Here is a 13,356-nt window from a genome sequence, read left to right on the forward strand (position 1 = left end):
GCATGATTTAAAATGGCACAATCAAGTAGAAAGAGTGTGCTCTGCGGCACCGAAGAAATTGGGTTTTTTAAGAGCAAAACTGGGGAGGGCAACAAAAGATGTTAAACTGCTGGCTTACAAGTCTCTTATTCGACCATCCCTAGAATATGTGTTAGTAGCATGGGCGCCCCATCAAAAGGTATTGTGGGCCAAAATAGAGAAGGTGCAACGCCGAGCGGCGCGCTATATTTGTTCGAAATATAGAAGGACAGACTCAGTTGCGGCGATGTTAAAGTCTTGCGGTCTTGAATTATTGGAACATAGGTGCAAGAAGCAGAGAGTAAAAACGTTATTTCAAATAATTCACGGCGAACCAAAAATTAATAAAGATTTGTATTTGAAACCTCCAGGCAGACTGAGCTCCCGCTTAAATCATAGTGCAGCTATTCAACCGTACTTGTCCCGAACCAATGCCTTTCGTTGTTCGTTCTTCCCACAGTCAATAGAGCTGTGGAACAAGCTGCCTGCAGAAATTGTTCGCAGTTCTGATACTGCATTGTTTACAAATGCAATCAAGGTTCTTTACTAAAACTGTACCACGTGGATATTGTAAAGTGTTTTTCTTTCCTTTTTTCTCTTTTTCCTTTTTTTCGGTTTGTATGCATGCGCAGCTGGTTGAACATTTGAATACATGTCTTATAGTCTGTATATCGTATCTTGTATTGTATCCGTAGGACACTGTAGTGCATGTGCATATTTCTTTTGTATCTGGCTGTCTTGTACGAACGTATATGTAACATCCCTCCCTGTTATGACCCTCAACTGAGGGTTGACAGTATTTCTAAATAAAAATAAATAAAAAATTAGAGAGGTTTAGCTTGTCCGCGGTGTTCCGGCAAAATGCACTCGTTGGGGCGGAGGTGCAAACATGAGCGGTCTGCGTGGTGCAGCCACCTGGTGGCGCAGTGCTCAAAGAGACAGAAACAGTTAATATTGCAGAAACCAAGTGTATTTTACTTTGTTGCGGGTGTGAATTTTGGCAGCTACACGATTACACCAATGCCGAAAATTTACGCCAGCACTGAAGAAGAATACGCTCGATTAATGCAATATTAGTGCTTCTGTCAGTTTGAGAACTGCGCCACCAAGTGGCTGCACCATGCAGACCGCTCACGTTTATGCCTCCGCCCCAATGCCCCAACGCCGTCTGCGTTTTACCGGGATACTGGACAAGCTAAACCTCTCTATTAGAAATTTTTAGTGTGGCCGCTATTCCGGCAAACCGGGGCGGTTTGGGCGGATTATCGGATGGTTGGTGGCGTAAACACGAGCGGCCGGAGCGGTGCAGCCGCCTGCCGTTGTAGAGCTCAATCAGACAAACACAGAGATAAAATTGCACTCACCTACTTTATTCTGCTTCGTTGCTGGTGCAAATTTTCGGCAGCGGTGTAATTGTGTTTACGATTACGCTGCTGTCAAAAACTTACACCCCAGCTAAGAAGAATATAGTAACTGGCTCTGTGTTTAGGTGGTTGAGCTTTGCACCACCAGCTGGCGCCACAAATCTGGCCGCTCACGTTTACGCCCCCGACTATCCGGTAATCCTCCCAAACCGCCCCGCTTTGCCGGAATAGCGGACACGCTAAAGGTCTCTATTAGAGACTTTTAGCTTGTCTGCTATTCCGGTAAACAGGAGCGGTTTGGGCGGATTGCCGGATTTGCGGGGGCGTAAACGTGAGCGGCCAGAGCGGTGCAGCCGCCTGGTAGCATAGAGTTCAACCAGACAAACACAGAGCTAAAACTGCAGTAACCCACTATATCCTGCTTCGCTACTCGTGCGAATTTTGGCAGCAGCGTAATTGTGAACACGATTACGCCACTGTCGAAAATTTACACCAGCAGCTAAGCAGAATATAGTAATTAGCTTTGTGTTTGTGTGGTTGGGCTTTGCGCCGCCAGCTGGCGCCACCAATCTGGCCGCTCACGTTTACGCCCCCGCTAAACCGGCAAACCACCCGCACTTGCCGGAATACCGGACACGCTAAAAGTCTCTATTCTCTAATAGATTGGTTTAGCGTTTCTGGTATTCCGGTATGCACAATCCCAGTCGAAAAAAACAATTGAAACCATTTGGAAATATCAATGGGTCCTACTGGAAACGGCAATTTCCAATTGGACCAAGTGTTATCACCAACAGGACCATTTGGACCAGTTAGAACGGCCAATTGGTTCACATGGAAACCCTCACTTCCAATTGGGCCAGATGGAGTCTCCAGCAGGACCATTTGGGTAAATCTGAATTGCCACCTGGTCCAAATGGAGTTATCAAAACCATTTGGACAAAATTTAAGTGAGAAAATGTTAATGTCTCTTGTGTACAAAATTTGCAGATTTCTCTTTTCCTTTTGAGATTTCTCTTTTGAGATTTGGACGCGAGATTCGAGATTGGATTCGTGAGATTGGAATACACTATTTGGCATTTGGAGGGCAATTGTAAATGTGGAACGACCGTAAAAAAAGAAGTGGTCGGTCTATTGATCATGTTAAACAGTAAAAAAAAAAACAAAAAAAAAACTTGCACTGTTTTATGTGTTTCTTAAACACACGACTCAAACAATTTTTAGGCATAAAACAATTTGTAATTTAGCAATATTGCTGAAATTTTATATTTCATATCTATGAAATAATTCTTGGAAATAAATTTTCTCTCAGCGTCATTTTTCCCTGGCGTCCGAACGGGACAGCATAATCGACATCAACATTAGCAACATGCGCTCGTGTGTGCAGCAACCACGGCAGCAACAAAAACAGTCGCTGACAGTCGTGCATGCGTGCTGCACTGCATTCTGTGCTTTGTCCTGTTCGCCTTACGTGCTTCGTGCGACCGTCTGACAGCACTATCATCACCCACGCGTACGTGCAGTACGAAATCGACAAACATTTGGCAATTGTGCCAGTGACAGACATAAAGAACTTCAAGCCTGACGACGACTTTTCGGCGGCTTTTTATATGGTGAAGTGGACGGACGCGGCCGGCACGTGTGCCCACTACCTTGCCAGAATTTTGCAGATCGGAGGTAAGTTTCCGCGTTTCCAAAGCTCTTGTAATTATTTTGCATTACTGCACTACACGAGTGCACGGGTCACGCACACTCGTTTGAGTTAAATGATTGCACACATATGTATACGCTTTTGTGTAATGTAGCAAATGTGCATGATGCACTGAACTAATTTTGACAAAAAGGTTTCAAGTGTATTGCATGAGCGTTTATTTAAAAGCAAGGTTTCCCCGAGAGCGTCGTGACAGCACTGGTGAAACGTATGAATCACTACGTGGGGGAGAACATTGCTGACATTGACAGAACAGCGAAAAGGTATACTGATTAGAACAATTTTCTTGCATTTGCTGCTTGAACCTTAGCTACATAAACCGTAAATTGTGACCCTCTTAAGCCTGGTAGGATTGCTGAATATTAAGGTTGAGGTGCCTTTTTATCCAATATCAGCTTGCCTGTCTTGCCAGCTTTTGAGGGCGACAGGTTTTTCAGGATTCCATACACAATGCTGTCTTTCTTTTTTATCCATTTCTGCAGGTTGTGGCGCAACTAGACCGGGGACCATGAACAGTATCCCGCATTGCATTTTTCTTAGTAATAAAGCTTTAAATCCTACTTTTCACGTGTTGCCTCATTGTCACATGTAGTTATCATCTTAAGGAAGTAGTGGCTCTTGTTGTGTGATATGTTGTGAAGCAAGAAAAGCATGGAAAAGAGCATTATTGAGGAGATTCGCTTTTTGTGCTGTTCATATTGTTTTGCATCATATTAGATCACAATGTATATGAACCAACTTGCCGAGCCACATGTAACGATGTGGTTCCTTATTGCTGTGCTAGTTTGCCAGATTCACACAGCGCAGGCTGTGCACAGTCAAAACCATTTGACCCGTCGAGCAGCTCCATTTGGACCATTTGGTTCCATGCCAATTAGCCCAATTGGTTCTATGCCAACTGCACCATGTGACCCAATTGGCAACAACCAATTGGTTCTATGCCGACTGCACCATTTGATCCAAATGGTATACAACCAATTGGCCCAATTGTTCCAAGTGGCCCAATTGGGTACTAATACACAAATGGAACCAATTGGAAACAAGTGGAAATTTTCCAATTGGGTCCAATTGTTTTTTTTACTGGGGATGGCGTTTGCGGATTACCAAGTTACCGAAGGCGTAAACGTGAGCAGCCGAGTTGGTGGAGCAGTGCTTAACCAGACAGAGCTGTTATTGCAGTAATCAAGTGTATTTACTTCGCTGCTGATGTAAATTGTCGGCAGCAGCGTAATCGTAAACACATTGAATTTTATTTTTTACGTGCAAGTGTACATGCCCCGTCTGTGAAATCAGCGAGAGGGTAAGAGGGAATAGCACGCCGGATGAGGAGGGCGCCTGTAGGTAGAGGAGGAGCGTGCGGGCACACACAAAAAAGGCAGAGCGTTGCGGAGGAGGGGTGTAGGTGGAGGCGCGCTGGGTTCGCCTTTTCTGGCAGTTGCTATGGGCTCTCTGTGGGCTACGGATGTACTGGGTTCGTCTGGCGATCGAGAGGCCGAGCACTAAGCGAGAAGGACGGAGCAGCAACGCAAGCGACGACAGACCGAGCACAAGTCGACCAACCCCACAGTCGTCGGCAAGCGTTGAGCACGAGGTGAACAAGACCGGCAAAAGGCGCTGGCTAGGCATGGCAAGAAGACTCCCGAAGAACATGCTAGGAGACTTGCGACAGTGCGGGTCAACGCACAAAAAAGGGAACAGCACCCATACCATTGCGCGTAACTTGCATTCACAAAGTGAAACGTCACTGATTTATTTCCGACAAGAACATTCTTGAACCACGAAAACGCGTCTATAATTGGGCATTGTGGTATATACGAAGCGCAACAAGATGTCACTACCAACATCCAGTAATTAAAGAAATCGCTTTACCGGTAACCCAGCATTATGCATTGTGTATACCGGAATACCGCACTTGCTTTTAAAACTCCAATTCCATTAACTGTACTTTAGGTTTCTTAGAGGCATAAAACCTGATAAAAGTCTCTAGATATTGGGGTTTGGGTGTTCTGACATCGAAGCATTCCATCTGCAGTAACAGGGGGCAAAATAAGTGCATAAAAAGGGGAAGGTTGGGGAAAGAAGGCCTGCTGAGGTTTACCCAGCTTCAGCATAGCATTTTCCCGATCAAATGTATGAGTCAGTCGTGCTTACTCTCGAACATTGATGGCCTTGAGGAACTTCTTGAGGAGGTCCGTCCGCTCTTCCACCGAGTGCCAGAAGCTCTGCGTTTTCATGCTGAAATTCAAATCTGGAATAGACAGGGTGAAACAATATATGGAAACACATCGTGGGACATCGTGCACGATGCAGCCGCTTTCACTGAAAGTTATTTTTTTGCAGTGACGTTTCTGGTTTTAAATCAAGCTCAGCATGTACTTCGTTAATGTGTTACTATTCGTAAATTTCTCGTCGCTAAATCTCTCTCTCACTCTTCATTAAATGTGTGGGTAGGAGACGTTAGATTGTGCCAGTCACAGGCACGATGTAAAAAGAAAGTTAAAAAATAAAAGTTGCAGCCAGGCACTGTTTGACTAGGTGAACGAGACCTTGGTATTATTATTATTATTATTATTATTATTATTATTATTATTATTATTATTATTATTATTATTATTATTACTTCTGCGTGTCCATCACATGGAGTACAGCACGAGCGATGTTTCAAACATTACACCCTCACAGTAAACATTGAGACTTCTCACAGGCAACTTTGACTGCCTGCTTATACAAATCCAACAGAAACCCTAAAAAACCATAGTTATTAAAAAGTGTAAAGACATTCTTGGAGTACCTCTTGTTGTCCTTATTAGGGGTGTGTGAATATTTGAAATTTCTAACACCAATCGAATACTCTTAGCTATCCGATTCATATTCGGTTCGAGAATCCACCATTAAAAATTGTCAAATATACATTTCTGTTGCACGGCTAGGGAAAACAAGGGAAAGGCGGGAAATGGAAGTTCAAGACGATGAGCAAAACGAGAACAAGGTGAAAGCAGGAGCCAGCGTTTCCACAAGTGGGCTTGTACACAAGTCTACTTGTCGAAACGTTGGCTCCCGCTTTCACCTTGTTCTCGTTGTCCACTTGTCGAAACGTTAGCTCCTCCTTTCACCTTGTTCTCGTTGTCCACTTGGCAAAACGTTGGCTCCTGCTTTCACCTTGTTCTCGTTTTGCTCATCAAAGTTGCACGGCTAATAACACTTTTTGGAGTCTACGGGGAGAAGGAACCGATACAAGCGGTTACTGTTCCGAATGATTAAGCAGTAGTTTTCGAGTCCAAGTGCTCGCTCGGGAACCGCGATGCCTCGATCTGTGCAACAACCGCGGTTATCATGTAGCAGATCTGACAAACTGCAGTTTTCGGGAGTGCCACTTAAAGCAACATTTTCAGAGAACTAAGACAGCGACCAGCGCATTGCTGCGAAGATGCGTTCGTTTCGTTGCAAGGAACCTGGCGACAGCGAACTCACGCACCCATCAGTCCCCGTCAGCCAGTCACTACATTTTATTGCGATAGCAATTATATGGACACTCCAGGCACACTGCTGTCGGTGCAAGGGCGAGAACACCTTGGCCGCGCGCCGCATGTTGTATGTGCGAGCGAAATCGTGCGAGGGCGAGCCGACGATAGCGGCTCAACCTTGCGCGCGAGAAAAGAAAGTGAGAGGAAGCGCGCCGTCTTCCGTCGCGCTCAAGGAACCAGAGGGAGGGGAGGCGGGAGGCATTGTATTACGACAGTAACTTCGTATATGGTGGGCTCGCGCAGTCTATCTTGAAAACGATCTGCTTTGGGGGCAGAGTCTACGTTGGCCGACCGCTCGTAGCTTTGCGTGTGCTGTGTCCTCGACGCTCGGTTTGCGTTGAAGTGATATACAGCACAAAGGTCACTTCGCTCGCTGCTGCTGCCGCACATATCATGCCAGCGTTTTGACAGCAAGTGTCCGCGGTCATCGACAGTGATGTGTGCATGTTTGCCTGCGCGCGCTGACACCATGCTTGTTAATTTAGTTAGTAAGCAAGTGTTTATAGTTTATACGACAGACAAAACTACTATCCTTAATAATTATGGCTGTCTGCTAATTTGCTATTGCAATCGCGGCTTCACCTTTCGGGCGAAACTGTGGCTTTTCTTTCTCTTGTTATTCGCCAGTTTTGCCTGTAGCTGCAAGAAAACGAGAGCACTGGTGCTAGGGGGAGCCTTGGCTGCGGCCATTGCGGTGGATGAACTGAACTGGGTAACTGCATCTCATGCGGTGGCGTGTCTACATAGTCATTTTTTAATTATTCGTTGGAGTTCCATAGAATAATGTTTCACTCTATTTGTGCTTGAATATCTAATGCATTCACTCTTATTTACTGCGTAGTCTCATCGCCGCTTGGCAGAGCAAGGTTTGCAGTCATGCAGCACATTGCAGCGTCAACAAAATACGTGAACCAGATATTCACACACACACACACAAAAAAAAAAAAAACATCGTATGCTCGACGCTGCAAATTATCCACTGAAAGAAACTGACTAAGGTTCCCTTAGAACGGTATATATTAAACGAAAAAAGAAAGACTAATTTTTTGAGTGAAAGAAAAAACGAGAACGCTGCATACCTTGTTGATATGCGTATAGGCTGTCACAGTCAGCCTTTGACCTAAGGAGTATATACGGAACTTATCGATAGGCACCCTGTTACCTTGTGGATACATGTACATACATATACATTCTGTAGATTGGCGAGATAATGCTTTATAAAGACACCCACATGCTGTACTTCATAATAATGTAGCACTGGAGCACACACCGTAGCTCTCGTCAGACAATCAGGAGCGCCAGTAACACCTTCTGGTCCAGTGCCAAAATATTGCATGAAAACCTCCCTCTTGTACGCGAACCAGTCTCTATAGAGTCTCAACTGGCATTGCCATCGTACCTGGCAAGGTGGGCACGATGACCGACGCGCCCTGTGCGTCAAGCACGGGCGTCAGGGAGTCAAACTCCCGATACGTGCCAGGCGCCCCGTGCACCGCGAACACGACAGGCGCATCGGGAGCTGCCTGGCGGTCCAGACCAGTGTGGATGTAGGTGAGCGGAACGCTGACGCCTGCCTCGTTGACGTACTTGTAGCCGGGCCGACTGCGCTTCCACTCGCGGAATAGTTCGGCGCACGTGTGTACCTGCATGCAATCCAGTCCAAATGCTGTTGTCTAGCAGGTCCCCCTCCCTGAGAGGGGCGCACAGTGCCCGCTTACATTCTAAAGGTGCCCCTTCCTATTTCCATAGCATTCCCTCCCACACAAACACCTTTAGCAAGCACTATAGTATTATTATGGAGGTGATCCTTTTTCATTATGATCATGCATTATTTAAAACAAACAATTCATCATCATCATCATCATTCCCGGAAGAAAGTCTCTACCGATCAACCTCCAATAACACCGTTCTTGTGCTTGTTATCCTTAATGCGCAACGAAGACGAAGACAAAAGATTCGGGCGAGGCAGACGCTAACTTCAAACTCAACTTTAGCTTGCACTTAAAACTAGTTTGAAGTTAGCATTTTTTGTGTCGTATTCTCTCCTGTCATCGTACGTCTTCCCTGCGCCATTAAGGTGAACATGCATTCGTAAAAACTTGTCCAACTTAGGATCACACCAACTCTCACGACAGCCGACTCCATCCTATTCGTCTGCAAATTTTCTCCTTGCCTCATTTTCTTGTTATCGGCTCTGTTTGTATACATTCTGATGGCACCGATTCTGTTATAGCAATAAACCAACGTCTATCTGCGCTATACACATTATAGGTGGCTTGCACAACTTGCATTCTTTATCTTAATCTCAGTACTACTCCATCTCACCATCTCCGTGGATCGGGCTGCGCAGCAAAAGCTATGGGTATATAGGTCGTATTTTCTAACGTTCCATTTCATTTGTTCTTTAGCAATTCGCCATTGGCTCCTGCAGGCATGACTTGCACGCCGTCGCGCCACAGTTATCGCTGGGATCAGTCACTAGGCGGCGCGCCACATGATTATAAGAATGTAAAAAAGTTGCAGTTTCGCCCGAAAGGCGACGGATCGATTGCGATAGCGAATTATTAGGCAGATATACCAAGTTAAAGCCCCTGCATCCACGCGCCACCGCCGCTTTCCTAAGTAGCGACAACCCTTGTTGTGCGCCGCCTTTTCCCCTCACACCAAATCCGGTTCCGGTATTCCCGGTTCCGGCATTTCCGGTTTAAAAATTTCCGGTTCCGGCGTTTCCGCTTTCTGGAGTTGCGCTGCGGGAATTTCCGCTTTGACTGCTGTTAGACGATGGTGAGACGCCCGCGCGTGCTTAGCTGAGCTGTGGCAGTCACCATAAGAAGAATGCAAAGGGGACAAGCTGTTGTATTCCGCTGAAGTAGTAGTTCGCGGTCACTGTTTTCCAAATGCACGAAAAACAGCAGTGGTCTCCAAGCGCCCAGGCACTACATTCCACTGTACGTTGTCGCTCGTGCCACAACCGGTCGCAGGTTGACGTGAAGCAGCGAACACAAGCAGATCGCCGGTTACAATAGGCGGTGGTTCTTGGATGGAATCGCATTCACAGTTTCGACCGCAGCTGGCGCAATTAAAGCCTCTCCAGCGACGCGAAAGTAAACAACACTAAAAAACAAAACGTCACTTCCACTCGGAACAGGAAGCTGCAGCTACGTAAGTTCCGCTTGGCGCCAGAAGCTAAGGGGGTGAGTGGGAGAGGAGCGTGGAGGAGGAGGGCAAGTTGGCGGTACTTAACCTGGTCGGCGGAAACGTGTATGGAGGGGCTTTATACCAAGTAAGGACAAACGTTTTATCGGCTGAATAACTTGTGAACATTCCGTTACTAATTAAATTAACAAGCATAGCGCCGCGCGCGCACAGGCGAACACGAACACCTCTCACTCGATGACCGGGCACACTCGCTGTCAAAACACTGGCGTGAGGAAAAGCGGCAGCACCAGCGAGCGAATTCACCTTCGTGCTGCCTCTCGCTTCAACGCGAACTAAGCGGAGAGAACACAGCACGCACAAAACCCTCAGCACTCGGCGCACCTAGACCCTGTGCGCACCGCAAACCCCTTTCAAGATTCCTCCCTCCCTTGCGCGCGCAGATCGAGCCACCCTCGGCTCACCCTCGCACGCTTTCACCCGCACCCACAGCATACGGCGCACGGCTATACAGTGTATTGTAGTTCTGTAGTTTCGTACTGCAGTTCACTGTAGCGCGGTCACGCCGTTATCGCACTTGGTCTTTATACGGAACATCAGGGCGACGGCGGAAATGTGCCTGGAAGTGTCCATATAATTGTTATCGCAATAAATGAAGTGGAAGGTTACAAATCACGCAACCAGAAGACCTCTCCCGTTGACCGCCTCTAATCGGCCTAGGCATGGCGTAGTCAGAAAAGAAGCTCCGCGGGAGCACTAGGACCACATATATATGATGGGAAAGCCTTCAAAGCCAGCAGCTTGCCTACGCTAATTGCCTGGCGCGAGCCCTGTTGCGTTCACTGCAGTGCGTGTAGTTATAGATGAGAAGGAGTATAACTGAATAGCTACCCTTGTTCGCTCTTTATTTCATCCTGCCGTATTGTGGTCTCTTAACATTACGTCTATCAGTTTATGTTCCGTTGCTCGTCACGCGGTCGTTAGCTTCAAGTTTCTGCGTTATCCTCCATGTTTCTGCGTCAAAGATTCGTACAATACAAAAGCCAGAAACAAACGATATAAATCACTTTATCTTTTCGCATGCGTTTCACCTTGACTTTTTAAAGAAAGCGAGCACGAACGTGCCCTCCCTCGATTTCTCCAATGCTGAACGAAATATCTGAAACGGTTCCCGTTAGTATAGCATGGAAGAAATATGACCATTGCAGAACGAGCAGCAAAGCTTATGAGCACACGCGCCAACCATTAGCAGGGCCCTTTTTCACTCGTCGCGAGCTTCCACCTGCACGGGGTTGTGGTGGCCTCAAAGTGGAGAAAAGTGGATCGAGGTCATTCCTTACGCTTGCTACGACAGCACGGCAGTGCCGATGACTCAGTAATATTAGTTTTACAGGTATGACAGTTTGTCGTACTGAAAAACAAAATAATTCAAGCAGACTCAACCACATTACAATGTTGACGCTGTGATCCTTGTTCACTTCACAATGAAAAATAAATAGTCGGAATATAAATAATAAAAAAAAATCCGCGGACTTCAGCGATTTCTTAGGCGCTATCATTATTGGGTGACATCAGCAGGTTATTGCATCGAACACCGGTTTGGTTTACATGCACTATTGGCACATCCACTATGGAGGAGGAGAGGGGTGATTGGCCAACAGTAGAGTGGAAGGAGAAAATAAAAGGCATTTAGTTCTGACTAGAAAGCAACAGAAGCATCTGGGGAAACAAAAGGGCTGAGCCTGCGCATGAGAGAATGTGGTGCTACATAGAAATTCACAGCAGAGCATTGCACTATGCGCGCACGCGTACTAATACGCACAAAAATTAGACGTATAGGGGCTAAGGGAACCGCGGGACTTGGTTGTTTGTAAGTTGCGAGCGTATCAAGCAGGCAGAGCGTTATCTTTAATTGCAGGCCGTTATCTTTCATTGAAGTATTGTGTCTACATTTCAACTAAATATCAGATAATTTTCTCTTTGCTTTCTCTGATTTCAGTGTGTGTTTGCTTGATCTGGTTACGACGAAATGTGGCAGCATATAGAGTTTCACACTACTGACGACGTAGAGTGCCACGGAGCACTTTCATCAAATAAAGGTGTACAATAATGGGTATCTACAGCACACCACAGCCCATAAGCATGTCGCTTCCCACTGCTGAGGGCAGTATCACGTTTGCACGTGCACCAGTTATGGCTCTGTTATAGCGTCATCGTTGAAAGACATTGGGTACAAGGAACGCAAAACGGACGCCATGAGCACTGAACTCGAAGCTGCGTTTCATCCATGTCACATATTCCATTGTTTGTGCTGCTGCGTGCTGTAACGCTCTCCACAACGGCATTCTTTGATTCCAGATTCAATCAACTTACTCAACTTCCTTTCCTTCTAAGAACCTAGATTCAGCGACCCTGGAGTCCGTTTTGTGCTCCTGCGTTCGTTGTCTTTCGCGGGCTGGTAGGCAGACATGCATAGCTATACCACGAGACGTGCCGTATACGTGCGGCACCCACCGTGACGTGCCGTTCTTTGTAGGGTCCCTCGTGGACCACGGTGGTCTTCTGCTCGGCCTTCTGCAGCAGGATCGCTTCTTCGCGGTACAGCTCGGTGGTCTGCATCTGGCAACACGGCGGCCCGCTGCTGAAACCTCGCAGAGCAACAATGGCTCCAGGCGCCGACACTGGCCAGCAGCAGTGGGCCGAGACCACCGCCGCTGGCTTCACACTGACCGCAGGCCGGGCCAGCTGGCTGGCCAGCCTCAGCATGCGCCTGGCGCTGCTCGAGGTCGAAGCCATGATGTCGACCACGTCAGGCCTATACGAGAGGAAGACAAGAACGGATATCCGTTTGTCAGCAGGAACGTATACATCACGCGTATAAGAGCAATGGCCATTAATATATATATATGTTACATGCATTATGATGAATAACCAACATGCCGCAACCTAGTCCCTTCCAAGAAACAACACTTTGAGATAATGTGTGCACTATAGTGACTTTCTTTTCGTCCGAAAAGAGAAGTAAGCGAACTAAGTAGATGTGACCGCTTTACTTCCAACTGTGATCTCTCTTTTTCTTTTCGTTGTGTTCCTCGTTTTAAGCACTGTGATCTGGCAAGATGAAAAAAAAAGGGGGGGTAAAGAAGTTGCAAGAGAAGTAACAGAAGCAGACGCCATGGGCGCCAACTATGCGGGCGCTCCGGGGCCCGAGCACCTTCCGAAGTCTTCCAGGGGGGAGCAGAGCCCCCTTTCCCTCACCTGTGCCGAAACCTAACCCCTCCTCCCCGTCAGTTCACAGCTTTTAATTCATACTGTCGCTTTATTTCTGCAAATCCTGACACTAAGAGGACAAGCGCATTAGAAGCACCAGCGGCGGCTACCTCATCCGTATCTTCAACTTCAACATTTTTTTTTTTTAATTTCTGTCAGGAACACCATGCACAAACACAATATATTTAAATATATACACAGGACAAATTTTATATTTTTTATTGTGATTATATTTCATTGCTTCTCTTTCCAGTAGGCAATGCTAAAGACTCATGAAGAAAAAGAAAAACCTCTTCTAATAATTTACAACATTTAC

The 13,356-nt window shown here is 46.5% G+C and overlaps 1 protein-coding gene across 7 annotated transcripts in view; it reads right to left on the reverse strand.

Annotated features, from left to right (window-relative positions):
- The window catches only part of LOC142579149 (uncharacterized), a 95,466-nt gene that overhangs the window by 14,503 nt on the left and 67,607 nt on the right, over positions 1-13,356 (reverse strand). For all 7 annotated transcript variants that reach the window (XM_075689081.1, XM_075689084.1, XM_075689079.1 and 4 more), the window contains exons 2-4: positions 12,285-12,585; positions 8,014-8,257; positions 5,242-5,338 (exon numbers count right to left, since the gene is read on the reverse strand). In XM_075689081.1, the coding sequence (XP_075545196.1) occupies positions 5,242-5,338; positions 8,014-8,257; positions 12,285-12,566 (623 nt within the window). In that variant the 5' untranslated portion in view covers positions 12,567-12,585. The remainder of the gene's footprint in view (positions 1-5,241; positions 5,339-8,013; positions 8,258-12,284; positions 12,586-13,356) is intronic.

The sequence above is a fragment of the Dermacentor variabilis genome, chromosome 4 (genome assembly GCF_050947875.1).
Source record: "Dermacentor variabilis isolate Ectoservices chromosome 4, ASM5094787v1, whole genome shotgun sequence".
NCBI lineage: Eukaryota > Metazoa > Arthropoda > Arachnida > Ixodida > Ixodidae > Dermacentor > Dermacentor variabilis.